Source organism: Haematobia irritans, chromosome 1 (genome assembly GCF_050003625.1).
Source record: "Haematobia irritans isolate KBUSLIRL chromosome 1, ASM5000362v1, whole genome shotgun sequence".
Lineage (NCBI taxonomy): Eukaryota > Metazoa > Arthropoda > Insecta > Diptera > Muscidae > Haematobia > Haematobia irritans.
In genome coordinates, this window is record NC_134397.1 from 242,247,235 (window position 1) to 242,271,938 (window position 24,704).

At 31.1% G+C, this 24,704-nt stretch overlaps 1 protein-coding gene across 2 annotated transcripts in view; it reads right to left on the reverse strand.

Moving 5' to 3' along the window:
- The window catches only part of RhoGAP100F (Rho GTPase activating protein at 100F), a 64,934-nt gene extending 58,510 nt beyond the window's left edge, over positions 1–6,424 (reverse strand). For both annotated transcript variants that reach the window (XM_075309887.1, XM_075309808.1), the window contains exon 1: positions 5,906–6,424. In XM_075309887.1, coding sequence (XP_075166002.1) covers positions 5,906–5,992 — 87 coding nt within the window. In that variant the 5' untranslated portion in view covers positions 5,993–6,424. The remainder of the gene's footprint in view (positions 1–5,905) is intronic.
- Positions 6,425–24,704: the final 18,280 nt, after the last annotated feature.

Below are 24,704 nucleotides of genomic sequence, written 5' to 3' on the forward strand. Positions count from 1 at the left end.
CGCACTGCAGGGATACTGTTTTACAAAGTACATTTGCTAACATGTGTATGTAGATGGATGAGTACCTACTTAGTTGGAAAACCATGCAATAGGGATGTCAATTCGCAAAACAAATCGTTATGATATTGACCAATAGTTTAGAGAGAAATCTCAACGAGACTCAAAAGGCACTCCCCCAGGATCTCAAAAAAGGTTGCCATTCGTGCCACAAATAATCTACAAAAAATTGAAAAACATTTTACCCAAATTCTACCAAATTGAAAAAAAAAACTTATTTGGAATTTGCTGATAAAATGTACGAAAGAAATGTTTTATATTGAATTTATAGCACATTTGTAGAAATTTTATTTCTATAGAAAATTTTGTCAAAATTTTTCCTTTAGAAAATTTGTCACAAAATTTTTTCTATAGAACATTTAGTCAAAATTTTATTTCTATAAAAAACTTGTATTTCTATAGAACATTTTGTCAATTTTTATTTCTATAGAAAATTTTATTTCTATAGAAAAATTTGTCAAAACTTTACTTCTACAGAAAATTTTATCAAAATTTTACTTCTATAGAAAATTTTGTCAAACTTTTATTTCTATAGTAAATTTTGTCAAAGTTTTATTTCTATAGAAAGTTTTGTCAAAATTTTATTTATATACAAAATTTTGTCAAAATTTTATTCCTATGGAAAATTTGTCAACATTTTACTTTTATAGAAAATTTTCGCAAAATTTTATTTCTATAGAAAATTTTCTAAACATTTTATTTCTATAGGAATAAAATTTTGTCAAAATTTTATTCCTATAGAAAAAGTTTGTCAAAATTTTATTTCTATAGAACATTTTGTCTAAATTTTATTTCTATAGAAAAATTTGTCAAAATTTTATTTCTATACACAATTTTTGAAAAATTTTATTTCTATAGAAAAATTTGTCAACATTATTTAACTATAGAACATTTTGTCATAATTTTATTTCTATAGAATTATGAGTCAACATTTTATTTCTATACAAAAATTTTTCAAACTTTTATTTCTATAGAAAATTTTGTCAAAGTTTTATTTCTATAGAACATTTTGTCAAAATTTTATTCCAAAAAAAAAAATGTGTCAAAATTTTAGTTCTACAGAAAATTTTATCAAAATTTGACTTCTATAGAAAATTTTGTCAAACTTTTATTTCTATAGAAAATTTTGTCAAAGTTTTATATCTATAGAAAATTTTGTCAAAATTTTATTTCTATGCAAAAGTTTGTCAAAATTTTATTCCTATGGAAAATTTGTCAACATTTCATTTTTATAGAAAATTTTCGCAAAATTTTATTTCTATAGAAAATTTTGTTAACATTTTATTTCTATAGAAATAAAATATATATAGAAATAAATTTGTCAAAATTTTATTTCTATAGAAAATTTTTCAATTTTTTTCTATAGAACATTTTGTCTAAATTTTATTTCTATACAAAATTTTTGAAAAATTTTATTTCTATAGAAAAATTTGTCAACATTATTTAACTATAGAACATTTTGTCATAATTTTATTTCTATAGAATTATGAGTCAACATTTTATTTCTATACAAAAAATTGTCAAACTGTTATTTCTATAGAAAATTTTGTCAAAATTTTACTTCTACAGAAAATTTTATCAAAATTTTACTTCTATAGAAAATTTTGTCAAACTTTTATTTCTATAGAAAATTTTGTCAAAGTTTTATATCTATAGAAAATTTTGTCAAAATTTTATTTCTATACAAAATTTTGTCAAAATTTTATTCCTATAGAAAATTTGTCAACATTTTATTTTTATAGAAAATTTTTGCAAAATTTTATTTTTATAGAAAATTTAGTTAGGAATAAAATTTTGTCAAAATTCTATTCCTATAGAAAATTTTGTCAAAATTTAATTTCTATAGAAAAATTTGTCACAATTTTATTTCTATAGAAAATTTTTGCAAAATTTTATTTCTATAGAAAATTTTTGCAATATTTTATTTCTATAGAAAATTTTTCAAATTTTTTTTCTATAGAACATTTTGTCTAAATTTTATTTTTATAGATAAATTTGTCAAAATTTTATTTCTAAAGAAAATGTTTGCAAAATTTTATTTCTATAGAAAATGTTGTCAAAATTTTATTTCTATAGAAAATTTTTATTTCTATATAAAAATTTTGTCAAAATTTTATTTCTATAGAAAATTGTTATTTCTATATAAAAATGTTGTCAAAATTTTATTTCTATAGAAAATTTTGTCAAAATTTTATTTCTATAGAAAATGTTGTCAAACATATATTTCTATAGAAAATGTTGTCAAATTTTAATTTCTATTTTTTTATCATTTTATTTCTATAGGAATAAAAATTTGTCAAAATTTTATTCCTATAGAAAAATTTGTCAAAATTTTATTTCTATAGAAAATTTTTCAATTTTTTTTCTATAGAAAATTTTTGCAAAATTTTATTTCTATAGAAAATTTTTGCAAATTGTTATTTCTATAGAAATTTTTTCAATTTTTTTTTATAGAAAATTTTGTCAAAATTTTATTTCTATAGAAAATTTTTGCAAAATTTCATTTCTATAGAAATTTTTAATTTTTTTTTTCTATAGAACATTTCATTCAACATTATTTAACTATAGAACATTTTGTCATAATTTTATTTCTATAGAATTATTAGTCAAAATTTTATTTCCATACAAAAATTTGTCAAAATTTTATTTCTATACAAAAATTTGTCAAAATTTTATATCTATAGAAAATTTTGTCAAACTTTTATTTCTATAGAAAATTTTGTCAAAGTTTTATTTCTATAGAAAATTTTGTCAAAATTTTATTTCTATACAAAATTTTGTCAAAATTGTATTGCTATAGAAAATTTGTCAACATTTTATTTTTATAGAAAATTTTTGCAAAATTTTATTTCTATAGAAAATTTTGTTAACATTTTATTTTTATAGGAATAAAATTTTGTCAAAATTTTATTCCTATAGAAAACTTTGTCAAAATTTTATTTTTATAGAAAATGTTGTCAAAATTTTATTTCTACATAAAAGTTTTGTCAAAATTTTATTTCTATAGACAATTTTGTAAGATTTTTATTTCTTTAGAAAATTTCATCAAAATTTTATTTCTATAGAAAATTTTGTCAAAAATCTATTTGTATAGAAAATGTTGTCAAAATTTTAATTCTATAGAAAAATTTGTTAAATTTTTGTTTCTATAGAACATTTTGTCAAAATTGTATTCTTATAGAAAATTTTGTCAATACGAGGGCAGTTCGGAAACTTCTTAGCCTAGCACAAAAACGCGGTATAAACAAAAAAACGTTGTTTTGGAAACTTCCATCTCTGTTATGAACACATGTTAAATTTTGTTTCGATCTGGTAACTCCTTCATTTAGAAACAAGTGTTCAAAAAAGATGCATCCGCAGTAAAAAATTGGGTTGCTGAATTTAAACGTGGTCGTACAGGCATTGAAGATGAACTACCTAGTGGACGTCCAAAAACAGCAACAACAACATAAATGTGCGTGAAATTGCTAATATCATGGGCATCTCAAATGATCGAGTCCATTTAATTTTGCATGAAGAACTACAGATGAAAAAGCTTTCTGCAAGATGGGACCGCATTTGTTAACAGTCGGTCAAAAACGCATAAGAATGAGCATTTCTCAAGCTTGTTTGGATCGTTTTAAGCGAAATAAAATGGATTTTAAGCGTCGTTTCATAACTGTTGATGATACATGGATACACCACTATACTCCAGAGACAAAAGAATAATCCAAACAATGGACTGAAGCTGGAGGAAGTGCCCAAAGAAGACAAAAACAATTCAATCGGCTGGTAAGGTTATGGCAACGTTTTTTTGGGACTTCAAAGGTATTTTATTGATTGAATAAATTCAAAGTACTATTGCAACCTTTTGGATCAATTAAATGTACAAATTCGAGAAAAACGTCCCGGCTTACAACACAAAAAAATAATGTTTAATCAAGACAACCCACCAGTTCATAAGGGTGTTTTAACAATGGCTAAAATCAACGAATTAAAGTACGAGTTGCTTGACCACCCACCTTATTCTCCTGATTGAGCTCCCAGTGACTTTAACTTGTTCCCAAATCTAAAAAAATTGCTTGCTGGCAAGCGTTTTACCTCAAATGAAGATGCAATTACAGTTGTAAACCACTATTTTTAAGACCTTGAGGAAAACTATTTTAATGAAGGGATAGAATTGCTAGAAACGCGTTGGACTAAGTGTATTGAAGTTTCAGGAGATTATATTGAAAAAAAACTAACTATTCTCTTTCATTGATAGGCTAAGAAGTTTCCGAACCGCCCTCGTATTTTATTTCTATAAAAAATGTTGACAAAATTTTATATCTATAGAAAATTTTATTAAAATTTTATTTCTTTAGAAAAGTTTGTCAAAATTTTGTTTCTATAGACAATTCTGTCAAAATTTAGTTTCTATAGAAAATTTTGTCAAAATTTTATTTCTACACTGAAAGAAATATTTATGTGATATTAAAGATTAAGCAATCTACATTTCAGGATGCACAATTTACGAAATATTAAGGACAAATTTCTTTAAAATAATGAAATTTTAATTAAAATAAAGTTTATGATCTTTGCTTCAAAAATGTTTTCATTAAATTTACGACACAAATTTTGTAAATTTGCGTCCCTTCTTTCTTAAGTGTAAAGAAACACATTTTGGATTCAAAGAAATTGTCCTTAAATTAATTGATATATTGAATATTTAGATTTAAGTTAAAACGCTTCAAATATAAGCTAAGACGTATTTTGAGTATTTATCATCTTTCTTTAAAGTTTTTTTTTTTTCTATTTCTATAGAAAATTTTTTTTCAACATTTTATTTCTATAGAAAAATTTGTCAATTTTTTTTCTATAGAAAATTTGGTCAAAATTTTATTTCTATAGATAATATTTGTTTGCCTCAATTTGCATCCCTATATAACTACCAAAATTGTGTACCCCAATTGAAAAGCTTTAAATTTTAATTATTTTTTTTAGAAAATTTTGTCAAAATTTTATCTCTATAGAAAAGTTTATCAACACTTTGTTTCTATAGAAAATGTTGTCAAAATTTTATTTCTTTAGAAAATTTTGTTAAAATTGTATTTCTATAGGAAATTTTGTCAAAATTTTATTTCTATAGGAAATTTTGTCAAAATTTTATTTCTATAGAAAAATTTGTCAATTGTTTTCTATGGAACATTTGGCCAAAATTTAATTCTACAGAAAATATTGTCAAAATTTTATTTCTATAGAAAATTTTGTCAAAATTCTATTTCTATAGAAATTTTTGTCCAAATTTTATTTCTATAGAAAATTTTGTTAAAATTTTATTTGTATAGAAAATTTTTTTCAACATTTTATTTCTATAGAAAATTTTGTCAAATTTTTATTTCTATAGATATTTTTTAGCCTCAATTGTCATCCCTATAGAACTACCAAAAGTGTGTACCCCAATTGAAAAGCTTTAACATCCAAACTAAATGCCCACATAACTCCACCTACAAAAACTGCGACCATAAACATGGCAAATATGCACTCATATATGCTTCTCTAAATGCACAGGGCTTAGAAGAATTTCTATTATCCTACAACTCATCATGGTAATTTTAATCTCGACATGTAGAAAATAGGCCTAAATACATGCATAGATGACACAAAAATATTTACCCAAATCTAGCTACTTTCATATCATTCCTAGCCATTTCAACTCATTCATATGGGAATTGGAACTATAAAGTATGTGGGAAATGTTTTCATCCATGGATGTTCCACCTCGTCCCCTTTAAGAACCCTTATGAATTTGTGTGATGGTCATTGAAAGCCCAATACCGGCTATGGAGGGTAGGTAATACATCCATCGTATACACTGTAATATTCTTACCTTTCTTCGTCCACAACAAAGCATTCTTCGCGCACGCGAATGTCCTGTAGCTGCTTTCAATCGAGTAAACTTCTTCTTCCACTGCATTTAGTGGTATTGGTAACGTGATGACGACGACACGGCGTATTTGTGGCACGTTTCGGTTGTACACAATCTTGATTGCTGCATTAATGATACATGTCGGTTGTTGTTGTTGGTGTTGTCGTTTTTGTTGTTGTTGGTTGTGGTGGTATATGCGAATGCAAAATATGTGATGAGAGTGGTGGTGCTATTGAAGATGGTGGCAATTTTCCTATTCCATTGAAAATATTCGGAGGAGTACATTTAGATGTTAGATGTTCCGTTGAACATGATGATGTGCTGCAGCAGCTGCCACAGTTATAGGATATGGAATGCTGACCCAAAGCATACATCAGTGCTGATGGGATCGAGTCATATATTTCATTTTATTCGAGTTTGGACATTGAATGGAATGTAGCTACGCCAGTAGGTAGAAATTTTATATGATCCTCTGATGTATTGTCTTCACAATGTTGCATATCCTAGATAATGTCTACATCTGTAAAGAAATAATTAACATAAAATAATTTAAATAAGTATATAAAATAAACTAAATTTCATTTAATGTAAATATCTGTATATGGATGCCTGATGAATGCCGGAAATGTATTCAAGAACGTCTTAGTGTAAACATATACATATAGATACGGTGGAAAGTCTAATAAAGACTGCCAACAACATTAGGATGTGGTAAAATTTGCCAATGGCAATGTATAGTTTTAAACCATAAAATATCACCAAAATTTCTCCAATTAAATTGAATTTGAAAAAAATATTGGTTCCAAAATTTTTATTTAATTGAATCACAAAATAAATTGTATCAATTAATTTCGTGACAAATTAATTTTTTTCTGTGTAATATTATCTTTCTAATTTTAAGTTAGTAAGTTAATAAGTACAAAATTTCACCGGATTCGGAAAAAAGGGACATATCCAAGAGGTTTCGGAGGTCAAATCACGAGATCGGTTTAATTGTGGCCTACCGTGAGCCACCGTGGTGCAATGGTTAGCATGCCCGCCTTGCATACACAAGATCGTGGGTTCGATTCCTGCTTCGACCGAACACCAAAAAGTTTTTCAGCGGTGGTTTATCCCACCTCAGTAATGCTGGTGACATTTCTGAGGGTTTCAAAGCTTCTCTAAGTGGTTTCACTGCAATGCGGAACGCCGTTCGGACTCGGCTATAACAGGTTGGCTGATAAGTCCCCGGTCTGACACATAGATGGCGTCGCTAGTATTAAATGCATATTATTTTTATATAGTACCAACCTTCAAATGATTCGTGTCAAAATTTGATGTCTGTAAGTCAATTAGTTTGTGAGATAGAGCGTCTTTTGTGAAGCAACTTTTGCTATTGTGAAAAAAAATGGAAAAAAAGGAATTTCGTGTTTTGATAAAAAACTGTTTTCTGAAGGGAAAAAATACGGTGGAAGCAAAAACTTGGCTTGATAATGAGTTTCCGGACTCTGCCCCAGGAAAATCAACAATAATAGATTGATATGCAAAATTCAAGCGTGGTGAAATGAGCACGGAGGACGGTGAACGCAGTGGACGCCCGAAAGAGGTGGTTACCGACGAAAACATAAAAAAAATCCACAAAATGATTTTGAATGACCGTAAAATGAAGTTGATCGAGATAGCAGAGACCTTTAAGATATCAAAGGAATGTGTTGGTCATATCATTCATCAATATTTGCATATGCGGAAGCTCTGTGCAAAATGGGTGCCGCGCGAGCTCACATTTGACCAAAAACAACAACGTGTTGATGATTCTGAGCGGTGTTTGCAGCGGTTAACTCGTAATACACCCGAGTTTTTCCGTCGATATGTGACAATGGATGAAACATGGCTCCATCACTACACTCCTGAGTCCAACCGACAGTCGGCTGAGTGGACAGCGACCGGCGAACCGTCTCCGAAGCGTGGAAAGACTCAAAAGTCCGCTGGCAAAGTAATGGCTTCTGTTTTTTGGGACGCGCATGGAATAATTTTTATCAATTATCTTGAGAAGGGAAAAACCATCAACAGTGACTATTATATGGCGTTATTGGAGCGTTTGAAGGTCAAAATCGCGGCAAAACGGCCCCATATGAAGAAGAAAAAAGTGTTGTTCCACCAAGACAAAGCACCGTGCCACAAGTCATTGAGAACGATGGCAAAAATTCATGAATTGGGCTTCGAATTGCTTCCCCACCCACCATATTCTCCAGATCTGGCCCCCAGCGATTTTTTCTTGTTCCCAGACCTCAAAAGGATGCTCGCAGGGAAAAAATTTGACTACAATGAAGAGGTGATCGCCGAAACTGCGGCATATTTTGAGGCAAAACCCAAGGAGTACTACCAAAATGGTATCAACAAATTGGAAGGTCGTTATAATCGTTGTATCGCTCTTGAAGGGCATTATGTTGAATAATAAAAACGAATTTTGACAAAAAAATGGATGCAAACTATAAATGATTTCTATTTCTTGAACTAATTCTTTTTAAGCATTAATTAATTTAAATCTTTGCAATTTCCATTTTATTTTATTTATATTTTAATTTTCCTATAACTGTACCCTATAAAAACCAAAAACTTCCTTAAAAATTTATCACTAAACTCGTTAGATTTAAGGGCGACGAAAATCGAAAATATCGACGACTAAAAAATGGCACCAGGAATATGATGGCGAGGGCAACTTCGGGGATAAGTGTGATTAGCCTTGCCAATCTATGTTGATATAGATCGGCCCAGAAGACTTAATCGATACCTTGTATAATATTTCTAGCATGCATATTATCACTTTGATCTAAGTTATTAAACACATTTACGTTTTTCTACAAACATATAATTTAAATAATACTAAGAACAAAATATCCCTGGGAGTATGTGAAAAATCCATCCCTCATCAGTGAACAAATTTTTTTGTAGACAAACTTTATTATCTGAAAAAAAAACTACAGTTGTATTCCAATTTTAACTATCCACCCTCACCATTCATAATATGCAGCGATTTCCTTGAAAACCCCCCCAAAAATTGTCATTTGCTCAACAATGTCCTTTCAGTGATGCACACACACACACACAGACGAAAATGTAAAGGCGTGGGGTTGTAGCTTACCACCACCCCTCACCCTTCAAGCCAAATGCCTTTTTTTTTTATAGCTAAACGGGGATTACATCATCTGGGTCATTCGATGCATCATCTCCTTAGGCAATAGAAACGATGAGTGACATCAGACACATGTACTGGGAGTTTCTTTGACAAATTCTTTATGGCATTTCGAAGAAACAACAACAATGTTTACGCTTTTATCGAAGATTGCATAAGTGCATAAACATGGCAAACACACACAGACACACACACTCAAAATCCTTATCCAAAGGATACGGATTTTATATGTTTTTTTCGCATTACGAATGTATGCTAAGTGTATAAGCAAACAAAAATGAAACGAGAGATAATTCACATAAAATATATATCATCACATCACCCATTGCATTGCATGTGATGTTGATGCTGATGCCGATAATGATGATAATGTTGATGGAATAAGCAATAATTTAAACATAAAAAAAATATATTATTTGTATGTTTGTTCAAGCGTAAGGATTTTATTTAAGAGTATACATAATATTATTGCAGATAAATATTAAAAGTATTATTGGACATTTGGAATGTTCTTAAGAAACACAGGGGGGTTGCGAAATGTCATCTCGAATATCAACGATAGGGATCTATGTCAGCAAAAACCTTAATACAATGGCTAACATTTCAAATCGCTCGCCATGGATTAGAATTGTTAGACTATAATGTAGAAAATCATTTAAAGATGCAAATATCTGTATATCGATTTTTTTAACACAATATTTTTAAGTGCAAAAATATAAATTTTAATAAAAAACAAGTGAGTACAGCAGAAAGTCGGACGGGGCCGACTATATCATACCCCATTAAGGGGTACATGAGTTTTATCACAATCTGAACAGAATTGTCTGATATTAGGAGCTATAGTTGATTCTGAACCTACAGAGTTAGTATGCCACTAACATTGAGTCCATTATTAAACAAGTGAGTAAAGTAGAAAGTCGGGCGGGGCCGACTATATCATACCCTAAACCACCCCTACTGAATTAGTAAACATAAGCATTTGTGGGGTATCATTGGTATAGGTTTTGGAGAACATAAAGGGGGGTACATGTTTATGGGTGTCTTGTCACAATCTGAGGAGAAATGTCTAATATTAGGAGCTATAGTTTATTTTGCACCAAAAGAGTTAGTATGTCACTAATATTGAGTCCATTATTAAAAAGGAGGAAATCGGTCAATTAGTTGTGGGTAATAAATACAAATTTCTGCAAATAGGGCAATATATATATGTAAGAGCTACATGTAAGTCTAAATACGATCAGCTAGTACAACAAAATTTGAAATTTGAATAACATAGGTTAATAAATAAGAGTATTATGGCCAAATATGACAAAATCGAGCGATGCATATATATGGGACCTATATCTAAATCTGAACCAATTTGTGTAATATTTTGCAGGTATGATTGATACCACAGAAGATCACATTGTGTAAAATTTGAGTACGATCAGTTAATAGATGAGGCCCCTATGGTCAAAAATAAGGTTATTGGGGGCAAATTTTTCAAAATCGAGCGATACATATACATGGGAGCTATGTCTACATTTGAACCGATTTCGATGAAATTTTGCACATACAGTTAGTGCTATAGAAGATTACATTTAGCCAACCTTGGTTACGATCGGTTGATAAATAAGGGTTTTACGGCCAAATTTGGCAAAATCGGGCGATACATATATATGGGAGCTGTATCTAAATCTGAACCGATTTCGATTATTTTTGGCACATATTGTCAGTACTATAAAAGATTAGAGTAAACCAAGTTTCAGTAAGATCGCTTAATAAATAAGGTTTTTATGGCCAAATTTGGGAAAATCGGGCGATACATATATATGGGAGTTATATCTAAATCTGAACCGATTTCGATGAAATTTTGCAGACTTAATGTGTGATGCAAAAGTTTACTAAAGGGTGATACGGTCAAAATTAGGTCAATATAAACTTGACGTATTTCTTTCAATTTTGCATTTAAAAAACCCCTCATTTTGAAGGTGTTTGTGTGTAGTAGACCTGTCCAGATTTCCAAAGTTCACATTTTTTAATGAGCACTTACAGTTTTAGAATCTCTCAATGATTGTAATAAGAGCTATGAAAAAAGATTTTGAAAAACTTTTGCCAAAAAGTTGCTCAACGCGGTTGAAGTCAGGATTTTGGCAATTTTCGAAAATTTTAAAGGTATACGTACAAACAAAATTTTAAATAATTTATTAATAAATGAAAGAAATATCTAAAAGCGCAATCTTTGAGCTAAATGCTCTAGCAAATAATAAAAAATTCAAAACGTGAAATTTATTGAGCCGTTTGCTTGCTGTAGCCTCTGGAAATAAAAAAATGCAGAAAATTTCCGCAATTTTTTTTTTCAATGTATTATATTTTTTCGAATAAAAGAATTTATATACGTTTGCATATTTTTTATATATTCTTGGAACAATAAGGTATAACAAAAATTTAGATTAAGAATTTTTGGATGTGTCATTAGTCGCTAAAAAATTAATTTCTTTATGAAAGTCTCACTTAACCCATATTTGTTATTGTGAAATAGCAGAGCTAAAAGTCAAAAATCCGAGCTACTCGCACGCAAAGCTGGCAAAATCGCTAAAAGTTGCCAAATCAACCGTTACAAATGTAATTAAAGTGTTTGGGGAACATTTGTCGACAGCCAGGAAGTCTGGATTGGGGGGAAATCGAAAACCGGAAGCCGCTGAGACGACAAAGAGATTTGCCGGTAGTTTCAAGCGAAACCCTAACCTCTCTCTCCGAGATGCCGCAAATTAGCTGGGTGTATCGTCTACAACCGTGCATCGAGCCAAAAAACGAGCCGGACTATCGACTTACAAGAAGGTAGTGACTCCAAATTGCGATGATAAACAAAATACGACGGCCAAAGCGCGATCCCGGAGGCTGTACACGACGATGCTGACGAAGTTTGACTGCGTGGTAATGGACGACGAAACCTACGTCAAAGCCGGCTACAAGCAGCTTCCGGGACAGGAGTTTTATACGGCAAAAGGAAGGGGAAAGGTAGCAGATATTTTCAAGCACATAAAACTCTCAAAGTTCGCAAAGAAATATCTGGTTTGGCAAACCATCTGTACCTGCCTTCCGGGACTGTCAACCAATAAATTTACGTGAAAGAGTGTTTGAATAATCGTCTGCTGCCTTTCCTGAAGAAACACGGTTGTTCCGTACTGTTTTGGCCGGATTTGGCATCTTGCCATTACGGTAAAAAGGCCATGGAGTGGTACGCCGCCAACAACGTGCAGGTCGTTCCCAAGGACAAGAACCCTCCCAACACGCCAGAGCTCCGCCCAATTGAGAAATACTGGGCTATTGTCAAGCGGAACCTAAAGAAGACAAAAAAAAAACTGCTAAGGACGAGCAGCAGTTCAAGGCAAACTGGCTTTCTGCGGCGAAGAAGGGGGACAAGGTGGCTGTACAAAATCTGATGGCAGGTGTCAAGCGTGAGGCCCGGCAATTCGGATTTGGAAAAGCGAAAACCTAACTGAATATTTTTCCTGAATTTTATACTAATTGAACTTGAAAAAGAAATTTAATTTGATTTTTTAAATAAACGATTTCACCGATTTACACGCGTTTTTCCTTGACCAAATTTTTACCGTATCACCCTTTATGTGCAAAATTTGATGACGATCGGTTTGTAAAAAAGCGCAACATGACTCCATTTGTCAAAATCGGGCGATACATATATATGGGAGCTTTATCTAAATTTGATCCGATTTCTTCCAAATGCAATAGCGTTCGTCCTTGTGCCCAAAAAACACCCTGTACCAAATTTCATCCAAATCCGTTAATAATTGCGACCGGAATCCTGTGAACAACAAATACATGGACAGACGGACGGACACCAAGCGCTAGATCGACTCAGGAGGTGATTCTGAGTCGATCGGTATATATTTTATGGGGTCTACTAATGCGTCAAATGATTTAGCATACCCGATTATAACATCAAATTATGATGATTCTAATATCGAATTCAATTTTAACTGTGTTGAACAATGTGAAGTCCTGAAATGTTTCCTATCTATAAAATCAAATGCTGAAGGAACAGACGAACTAAGTCCAAAATTCATTAAATTATTGCTTCCAAAGTGCCTGCCGTATTTCACTTTCATTTTTAATACAATTCTCACAAAATCTGTTTTCCCCAAGTCATGGAAATTTACCAAAATTATTCCTTTACCTAAGCCTAAATCAAATGAATTTCGTCCCATAGCCATACTGCCATATCTGTCGAAAGTTCTGGAACGTATTATGTGCAATCAAATGAACACATATATTAAATCGCACAACCTTCTAACAGAGAAACAATCAGGATTCAGACCTCAAAGAAGTTGTATCACCGTGCTTACGGATGTAATTGAGTATCTGAGATCAAAACTGGATGAAAACATGGTATCTGTACTTGTACTGCTTGATCATAGTAAGGCGTTCGACACTGTGAACCATGGAATCTTAACACGAAAATTAAAACAAATGTTTTACTTTTCTGACTCTGCCTGCAGGCTTCTTTCTTCGTACTTAAGCGGCAGAACACAATCTGTTTATCACTGTAATCAAAAATCTAGAGCGCTGAATATCAACAAAGGTGTCCCACAGGGATCATTGCTTGGTCCGCTATTATTTTGCTTGTATGTAAATGATCTACCTGCAGTTTTACGGTATTGCAAAGTCCACCTATATGCTGATGATGTTCAAGTTTATGCTAGTACATTTGTTAATAAACTGCCAGTATGCATCGTAGAAATTAATAAGGACTTGGAAAGAATAAATAATTGGGCACTAACGAATGAACTTATGATCAATCCCACCAAATCGAAATGCTTGTTTATTTACAAGAAAAATGTCAAGATAAACAAGCAACTTCCGATATATATTAATAATGAGGTGATAAACACTGTTCAATCTGCAACAAATCTGGGAGTTACTTTTAATGAGCATCTAACTTGGACTAACCATATTCAAAGCAATATTGCTAAAACCTACGGAATGTTGCGTAACTTGTGGACTGTGCAATCATCAACACCACATCATATTCGAATGCTTCTATCCAAAACGTATCTTATTCCTGTTCTTCTGTATGGAGTTGAAATATTTGGAAACTGTAGCAGCGCTGATAAGCAAAAGCTAAGAGTAGCTTATAACAATATTGCAAGATATGTATTCAATAAAAAACGCTATAACCGAATTTCTACATTTGCCTACCAACTATTCAACATGACTTTCGACAGCTTTTTAAATTTCAAATGTCTTGTATTTTTCCAGAAAATTATTTATACTGGTGAACCAACATATCTGTATGATAGACTTCAATTTTCTCGATCAAATCGAGGGAAGAGGATCACTCAACTTCGCTATAAATATGCTGCATCTGAGAATCAATTCCTGATCTGCGCAATACGTCTTTGGAACAATCTTCCTACCCATATTCAGTTAATAAGCAACGCATTTCAATTTAAGAAAACACTTCAATCATTTTTTAATAACCAAGTTTAAGTAAACTTTTTTTTAATTTTCTTTAATTTTTTACTTATTATCCATATATAAATTCATTATTAATTTTAACAATTGTAAGCATTTTTGTTTTGTACCATCTACTTATCTACCTTACTATTCTTAAATGCTTTCTTTTCTACTTTTTTTTTGTTTTTTCAATCATATTTTACAATTATTATATTATATTTATACATTTTTTTTTATTATTATATTTTTTTTCTTTCAATTACAATGTTAATTATCAGACTGTGATGCGAAAATAACATTATTTTTACCTAGTACTGTAACTTATAAGATATAAAATCTTGTTGTGCTAGGACAAATCAAATTTATAAATAAATAAAATAAATAAAAAATCAATATTTCTGGTAGGCGCATTTTTTGGCCGATCAAACTTATTACTAGTGACTAGTGGTCAGGGTGGTTTAGTGTATAAAAAGATGAAATCGCTCAATTAGTGTGGGTAATAAAGCCAAATTTCTGAAAATAGTAGATTTATGTAAGAGCTACAGGTTAGAGGTGTGTACGTGAGTAATATTTTGCTCACGCACACTCACGACGGAGAAATCTTATTCACGCACACTCACGCACGATATTTTTTGGTAGGACTCACGCTCACGAAAAGAAAATTTGCACTTACGCACGAAAATCTTTTAAATGTCTTGAATCACTAAAAATATCGTGACTCACGAAAAATGTCGTGACTCACGAAAAACCTCGTGATTCACGAATAATTTTATGACTAATTTACCAATAGAACCTGAGTGATAACATGAGTATAATTAAAATCGAGAGCGTTATAAAACTCTTAACACCTAGGACGTCACTAAAATTATAAACGAATTCAACTCGTAAGCATTTTATGTTCGTAAGCGGGATTATTTTCGTGAGCGTGTTTTTCCGAGATTCGTTATTCACGCACACTCACGAAGATATTATTTGGAAATTTGCCGTAATTCAAAGACATACGACTTTACGTAAATTTCAAATATTCGTAAACTAATTTTAATGAAAACAATTTTTAAGCAAAGTTTAACTTTTATAAATTGTCCATCCTAAAATATAAGGAGTTCAATCATAATTTAAATATTATTTCTTTAAATCAAAAATGTTTTTCGTTACTTTAAGGGAAGTTTGCCTTATTTCAAAGACATACGATTTTAATAGAGGGACGCAAATTTCAAAGATTTATATCTAAAAATTTAAAGTGAACAATTCTTCAAGCTAAGATTATAAGCTTCCTTTAAATGAAAATTTCTTTATTTTAAAGGAGTTTTGTCCTCAGTATTTTATAAATTGTCTATCCTAAAATTTAGGCTGATCAATCATTATTTATTATTTAATAAAGGAAATTTACCTTATTTCAAAGACATATGACTTTAACAGATGGACATAATTGTAAAATGTTCATATCCTAAATTTAATGAAAACAAATTTTCAAGCAAAGATTGTAACCTTCCTTTAAATTAAAACTTGTTTATTTTAAAGAATTTAGTCCTTAATATTTTCTAAATTGTCTATCCTAAAATATAGGTTGAGAAATCTTAATTTAAATATTATTTCTTTAAATCAAAAATGTTTTTCGATACTTTAAGCGAGATTTGACTTATTTCAAATAGAGGGACGTAAATGTCAAAGATTCATATCTAAAAATTTTATGAAAACAATTCGTCAAGCTAAGATTATGAACTTCCTTTAAAATAAAATATCTTTATCTATCCTACAATTTAGGTTGAGAATCTTTCACATTATGTCAATATTTTTTTCAGTGTGAGGTACGTTAAGAAGTTGGCCGATGGGAACCAATCTTTGCATTTTTCTCCATTTTGGCCATTAAAAAGTCTCCAAAAATTTTGCTTTACCCCTTTTTTCGTGTCCATTCGTTTTATGGGATCGCAGCACTGTGCGTTGTGATTGAAACCAGAAACAAAACAGCAAAGTGCAATTTATTCTCGTTTTATTTGAAATTACATGGTCTGATGAAGATTGATGCCAAATCGAAATATTGGTTTTAATAAAATAAACCTCCAATGAAAAAATCTGCAGTTTTTATTTTTCATTTATGTTGTTATACCCTCCACCATAGGATGGGGGGTATATTAACTTTGTCATTCCGTTTGTAACACATCGAAATATTGCTCTAAGACCCCATAAAGTATATATATTGTGGGTCGTGGTGAAATTCTGAGTCGATCTGAGCATGTCCGTCCGTCCGTCCGTCTGTTGAAATCACGCTAACTTCCGAACGAAACAAGCTATCGACTTGAAACTTGGCACTAGTAGTTGTTATTGATGTAGGTCGGATGGTATTGCAAATGGGCCATATCGGTCCACTTTTAGGTATAGCCCCCATATAAAGGGCCCCTCAGATTTGGCTTGTGGAGCCTCTAACAGAAGCATATTTCATCCGATCCGGCTGAAATTTGGTACATGGTGTTGGTATATGGTCTCTAACAACCATGCAAAAATTGGTCTACATCGGTCCATAATTATATATAGCCCCCATATAAAACGATCCCCAGATTTGGCTTGCGGAACCTAAAAGAGAAGCAAATTTCATCCGATCCGGCTGAAATTTGGTACATGGTGTTGGTATATGGTCTCTAATAACCATGCAAAAATTGGTTCACATCGGTCCATAATTATATATAGCCCCCATATAAACCGATCCCCAGATCTGGCTTGCGGAGCCTCAAAGAGAAGCAAATTTCATCCGATTCGGCTGAAATTTGGTACATGATGTTGGTATATGGTCTCTAACAACCATGCAAAAATTGGTCCACATCGGTTCATAATTATATATAGCCCACATATAAAACATTCTCCAGATTTGACCTCCGGAGCCTCTTGGAGGAGCAAAATTCTTCCCATTTGGTTAAAATTTGGTACGTGATGTTAGTATATGGTATCCAACAACCATGCAGGAGTTGGTTCCTATCAGTCCATAATTATATATAGCTCCCATATAAACCGATCGCCAGATTTGACCTCCGGTGCTGTTTGGAGAAGCAAAATTCATCCGATCTGGTTGAAATTTGGTACGTGGTGATATTATATGATATTTAACAACCATGCCAAAAGTGGTCCATATCAGTCCATAATCGATCCCGCGATTTGATTTTGGAGCCTCTTGGAGGAGCAAATTTCATCCGAGTGAGTTGAAATTTGTGGATGACAGTCTTTCATAGAAGTTTCTACGCAATCCATGGTGGAGGGTACATAAGATTCGGCCTGGCCGAACTTACGGCCGTATATACTTGTTTTGAATTCAGCTTAAAACCATTACGTTTACTAAACCACAAGAGTAGCTTAGGTTAGGTTAGGTGGCAGCCCGATGTATCAGGCTCACTTAGACTATTCAGTCCATTGTGATACCACATTGGTGAACTTCTCTCTTATCACTGAGCACTGCCCGATTCCATGTTAAGCTCAATGACAATGACAATTTTTATAGCCGAGTCCGAACGGCGTTCCACATTGTAGTGAAACCACTTAGAGAAACTTTGAAACACTCAGAAATGTCAAAAGTATTACTGAGGTGGGATAATCCACCCCTGAAAAACTTTTTGGTGTTCGGTCGAAGCAGGAATCGAACCCACAACCTTGTGTATGCAAGGCGGGCATGCTACACTGAAAAAAATATTTACGTGATATTAAAGATTACGCAACCTCAATTTTAGGATGCGCAATTTACACACTATTAAGGACAAATTTCTTTAAAATAATGAAATTTTAATTAATAGAAAGATTATAATCTTTACTTCAAAAATGTGTTTCATTAAATTTAGAACACACATTTTGAAAATTTGCGTCCCTTTGTTAAAGTTCCATGTCTTTAAACTAGGGCAAAATTTCTTTAAAGTAAAGAACTATATTTTTGATTTAAAGAAATCGTCCATAAATTAACTGAAATATTGAATCTTTAGATTTAAGATAAAAACGACTCAAATATAGGCTAAGTCTTATTTTGAGGATTTAGCATCTTTGGTTTAAAGTTTTTTTGGAATTAAGATAAAATTTTTTACTTTAATTTTGGATTTTTTAACTGGCATTTGTTGGTACGGGAATAGCTTTATTAATATGCCGGAAAAATAGAATGAAAATTCGATAAATGAGATCTGTATCCTAATTTTAATTTTATAGGTCCTAGATTTAAAGCCAGATAGGTTACAAAAAAAATTCCTTATTTTAAAGAGCCCGCATCTTTGGCTCGGAATCAATACCAAAATCCTTAAAGGAAGGTCAACATTTTTCGATCCAAGTAAACATTTTTTGAGTGTAACCATTGCACCACGGTGGCTCCCAAGAGTAGCTTAACCAACAGAGAAAAAATATATTTGCCAAATTTATTTGGGCAAAGCCCTATAGACTCCAAAATGGTTGGATGGACTGCCGTTTCGGAATTGCCACATTCCTTACCAGCATCCTCTACTTGCAGCGAAACTATCAACCAATTATCAGAATAAATTCGGGTAATTCACTAAACCTGAAGTGAATTACAGTCGCACCTCCCGAAAAAAGGTTTTCGATAGTCGGCTTTGCCTAAATAAATTTTGTACAAATATTTTTTTTATTTATGGCCACGAACTGGACTAAAACCAAAGATAAAAAACCCAAATAATATATTTTCTTTCTCGAATATGATTAGCTCAATGTTGTTACTTCTCTCCGGCTATACTATATTTTTATACTTTTGAAATCACATACGATTCATAGTCCCATCAAATGACCTCATTGATGACCTTTTAATGGTTCATATAGGGACTATTAGCTAAGATGTTAAGCTTTAGTGCTTATAATCCTTTTAATTCAAGTGTATGTATTGAAATAACGTAGACGATAACAATAACCGGCTGGATAGGAATGCCGGCTATCCTAAACAAAGCATGTATTCGATAAAAATCTATAATTTCTATCGTTTCTAATAGACATTAGGAGTGATTAACTATTGTTTGGGTTGGATCCCCCTATACCGATGGACTGATTGTCACCAACACTTCTATTTTGAGCACAAAACAACCACCATAAATATTTCTAACGTCATCACCACCAAAACCACTGGCAGCAACCGCTACAGTAGGCTCGTCGTATCTTATCATCCCCCCCAAAATAAAAAAAAAACAAAACCCGGTCTGGTGCTTGACATTTTTTTTTTTGGTTTGTCACCAAACCCCAGCAGTTCGAGTGTATATGCCTAGCCGCCGTTAGTCTGGTTCGAAGTACTATGTCCGTCCTATTTCTCAGACTCTATGGATGTGTAATTCACCCCCTTATATGAATGCATTCCGGTAAACTAGACAGAGTATCAACGTATGGATGGACGAGGGAATGAATGGCTTGGCATGGTTGAGTGGTAGTATGTCATTGATGTAAGTCTTTGCTAAAACACAGATATCGCATTTTTTTCAGACTACTTTTCACAACAGAACGGAAAATTGTATCAGCAGTAAAATCGTTGTTATAAATCTCTACATACCCCAAATATGTTGTAGACCAAAAAAAAAAAACAAGAGTACAGAGATGACAAAAATATTGATTATAAGTTAGTTTATTCATATAAAAGTGTTCGGATACACTCAAGAAAACTTTACTTGGATTCAAAGATTTTGACCAACCCTTAAGGATTTTGGTATTGATTCGGCCTTCTTTAAAATAAAGACATTTTTGTAGGAATTTATGTAGCTTTAAATCTAGGATCAATAATATTAAAATTATTTATATAATTAAGGTGGGTATTAAGTTCGAGTTTAGCCGCTAAAATCGTCATTTTTTTTTTAATAATTACTTTTCTTTAATAATCCATTTTAAGGAATACAAACTTTGTGAACATTTGCTTTGGGATATTCCCCATCAAGTTATAATGAAATCTGCAACAAATATGTATAATTTTATGTTTTTTTTACTGATTTAGTTTTCACTTTAGTGAAATTTAGCGGCTAAACTCGAACTTAATACTCACCTTTAAATAAATATTATTTACACTCAAAAAAAAAGTGAATATCACTAAAGCCAATTTAACTTTATTTGAGTTCATGGAAATATTATGTATGGAGAAAGTTTCCTTTACTCTAATAATTTTTTGGGTATGTTAGTTAAATGAACTAAAAATCGGGAAAAATTATACACAAATGAAGCATATAGATTTACTAACTTCTCACAAAATAGTTCATTATTTCTTTAAATTTATAAATTTTACTACAAAGGCGCCCATCTTGAACTTCGTATGGCATTCCTGAAATTTTGAACTCCAATTTTTTCCTTCAGACTACAAAGAAAAAATGGGTTTCTTAATTCCAAAAATCTTTAAACCAAAGATACAAAACCCTCAAAAAAAGGGTTTGTCTTCAATCTAAAGATTCAATATTTCACTTAATTTAAGGATAATTTCTTTAAACTAAACAAATTTTTTTACTTTAAGGAAAATTTGCCTTACACACAAAAAAATTTCACGAAAATTTTTCCAATTAAAATTTTAATTGAGTTTTAAAAAATATTCAATTAAAAATTTAATTGATTCAAAAAATTTTTTAATTGAAACAAAAATCAATCACAAAAATAATAGTATCAATTAATTTTTTAATTGGATCAATTAACTTTTTAATTGACCTTCAATTAATTTTTTAATTGATACTATCATTTCTGTGATTGAAGACATTTCAATTAAAAATTAATTGGATCAATTAATTTCGTGATTGAATCAGAAAATTTTTTTTTGTGTGTAGGTAAAGGGTCAAAAGAGAGGAACAAAATTTTTCAAAATTTGTGTTCTAAATTTAATAAAAACAAGTATATACGGCCGTATATACTGTATTAAACAAAAAATGTCGATTAAATGCGACAAGATTTTCTATAGAAATAAAATTTTGACAAAATTTTCTATAGAAATAAAATTTTGACAAAATTTTCTATGGAAATAAAATTTTGACAAAATTTTCTATAGAAATAAAATTTTGACAAAATTTTCTATAGAAATAAAATTTTGACAAAATTTTCTATGGAAATAAAATTTTGACAAAATTTTCTATAAAAATAAAATTTTTATAAAATTTTCTATAGAAATAAAATTTTGACAACATTTTCTATAAAAATAAAATTTTGATAAAATTTTCTATAGAAATGAAATTTTGGCAAAATTTTCTATAAACTAAAATTTTGGCAAAATTTTCTATAGAAATAAAATTTTGTCAAAATTTTCTATAGAAATAAAATGTTGACAAAATTTTCTATAGAAATAAAATTTTGATAAAATTTTCTATGGAAATAAAATTGTGACAAAATTTTCTATCAAAATAAAATTTTGATAAAATTTTCTACAAAAAAAAATTTGACAAAATTTTCTATAGCAATAAATATTTGACAACATTTTCTATAGCAATAAAATTTTGACAAAATTTTCTATAAAAATAAAATTTTGATAAAATTTTCTATAAAAATAATTTTTTTACAAAATTTTCTATAGCAATAAAATTTTGACAAAATTTTCTATAAAAATAAAATTTTGATCAAAATTTTCTACAGAAATAAAATTTTTGGTTTTCAATCAACAATCAAAATTAAATAAATAAAATTTTGACAAAACTTTCTATAGTAATAAAATTTTGACAAAATTTTCTATAGAAATAAAATTTTGGTAGATTATTTTTGGCGATATGGACCAATTTTTGTTTGATTGGCCATCGGCTAAATATAGCTATAAACCGATAGGACCAATTTTTGCATGGCTGTTAGCGGCCATATACTAGTGCAATGTACCAAATTTCAACCGAATCGGAAGTTTAGTCCTCCAAGAGGTTCCGAAAGTCAAATCTGGGGATCGATTTATATAGGGTCTATATATAATTATGGACCGATATGGACCTATTTTTGCATGGTTGTTAGAGACCATATGAATTTTGCTCCTCCAAGAGGCTCCGGAGATTAAATCTGGGGATCGATTTATATGGGGGCTATACATAATTATGCACCGATATGGACCAATTTTTGCATGGTTGTTAGAGACCATATACTAATACCACATACCTAATTTCAACTGGATCGGATGGAATTTGCTTCTCTAAGAGGCTCCGCAAGGCAAATCTGGGGATCGGTTTATATAAGGTCTACATATAATTATGCACCGATATGGACCAATTTTTGCATGGTTGTTAGAGACCATATACTAACACCACGTACCAAATTTCAACCGGATTGGATTAAATTTGCTCCACCAAGAGGCTCCGCAAGCCAAATCTGGGGGGCTACATATAAAATTATGGACCGATATGAACCAATTTGTGCATGGTTATTAGAGACCATATACTAACACCACATACCTAATTTCAACCAGCTCGGATGAAATTTGCTTCTATAAGAGGCTCCGCAAGCCAAATTTGGGGATCGGTTTATATGGGCGCTATATATAATTATGGACCAATTTTTGCATGGGTATTAGACGTCATAAACTAACACCACGTACTGAATTTCAACCGGATCGGATGAAGCCAAAGCAAGCCAAATCCGGGGGTCGGTTTATATGGGGGCTATATGTAAAAGTGGTCCGATATGGCCCATTTGCCATTATAATTATACGAGAGTTGCCATTTATTTGGCGAGATTGGGCAACCCTAGTATTGCAATCTCTCAACTGCGCTCAGAAAAAGTTTACTTGGATCCAACGATTTTGACATTCCATTTAAGATTTTGGTACTGATTTCGAGCCAAAGATGCGGCTTCTTTAAAATAAAGACATTTTTGGCGATCTATTTGGGTTTAAATCTAGGATCAAAAAAATTAAAATTATGATACATATCTCATTTATCGAATTTTCATTCTCTTTTCACGGTATATTAATAAAGATACTCACGTACAAACAAATGTCAGTTTGAAAATCTAAGTTATAACAGATACTTCTTGATTCCAAAATAACTTTATGCTAAATCATCAAAAAAAATTTTATTCTATCAGTTAATTTAATTACGATTTTTTTAAATAAAAAATGTGTTTCTTTACTTTAAGGAAAATTTCCTTTAGTTTAGAGACATGCAACGGAGGGACGCAAATTTACAAAAATTGTGTACTAAATTTAATGAAATTTTTAAAGCAAAGATTATTTTTATTAAAATTTCATTGTTTTAAAGAAATGTGTCCTCAATATTTTAAAAAGTGTACATCAAAAAATGTAACTTGCTTTATATCACATAAATATGAAATGTTAAAAGCAAACCTCGTACTTCTACACAAGATTACATTTTGCCAACTTTGAGTAAGATCGATTAATAAATAAGGGGTTTATGGTCAAATTTGGGAAAATCGGGCGATGCATATATATGGAAGCAATATCTAAATCTGAGCCGATTTCTATGTTTTTTTTTTGCAGGTGTAGTTAATTCCATAGAAGATTACCTCCCGCAAACTTTGAGCAAAATCGGTTAATAAATAAAGTAAAAATTGGAGAAAATCGGGCGAGCTATATCTAAATCTGCACTAAAAACATACACTTTACAACATTTCATCAAAATCGGTTAATATTTGCAACCTTAATTTGCGTACAACAAATATATACACAGATGGACACTAAGATCTAGATGGACTCAAGGATAATTCTGAGTCGTTAGGTATTTATTTTATAGGGTCTAAAATTAATATTTGTGGTGGACAAACATTTTTGCGGTTAAAACTATGTGATTTATGGTTAGATTCATGTTAGGTTAGGTATAGTGTATAGTCTAGTTCAGTCCATTGCAATATCAGAGTGGTGAACTTCTCTCTTACCACTAAGTGGTGCCCAATTCTATGTTTATCTCAATTCTTTTTATAACCGAGTCCACATTGTGGTGAAACCACTTTGAGAAACTTTAAAACACTCAGAAATGTCACCAGCATTACTGAGAGGGAATAATCCACCATTAACAAACTTTTTGTAATGTTTGGTCGAAAATACACTGGATCTTTTATAGCAACCATATAAACTCATCTCCAGGTTTAAAATTTTCAATCGAGTGAGATGTGAGTTATATGAGCTGCATATTACTATACTCTAAGGAAAATCCCAAACATTAGAAGCACGGGTGCCTCACAACTACAAAGTAGTCTACCAAATTAAAAAAAAAAATCGAC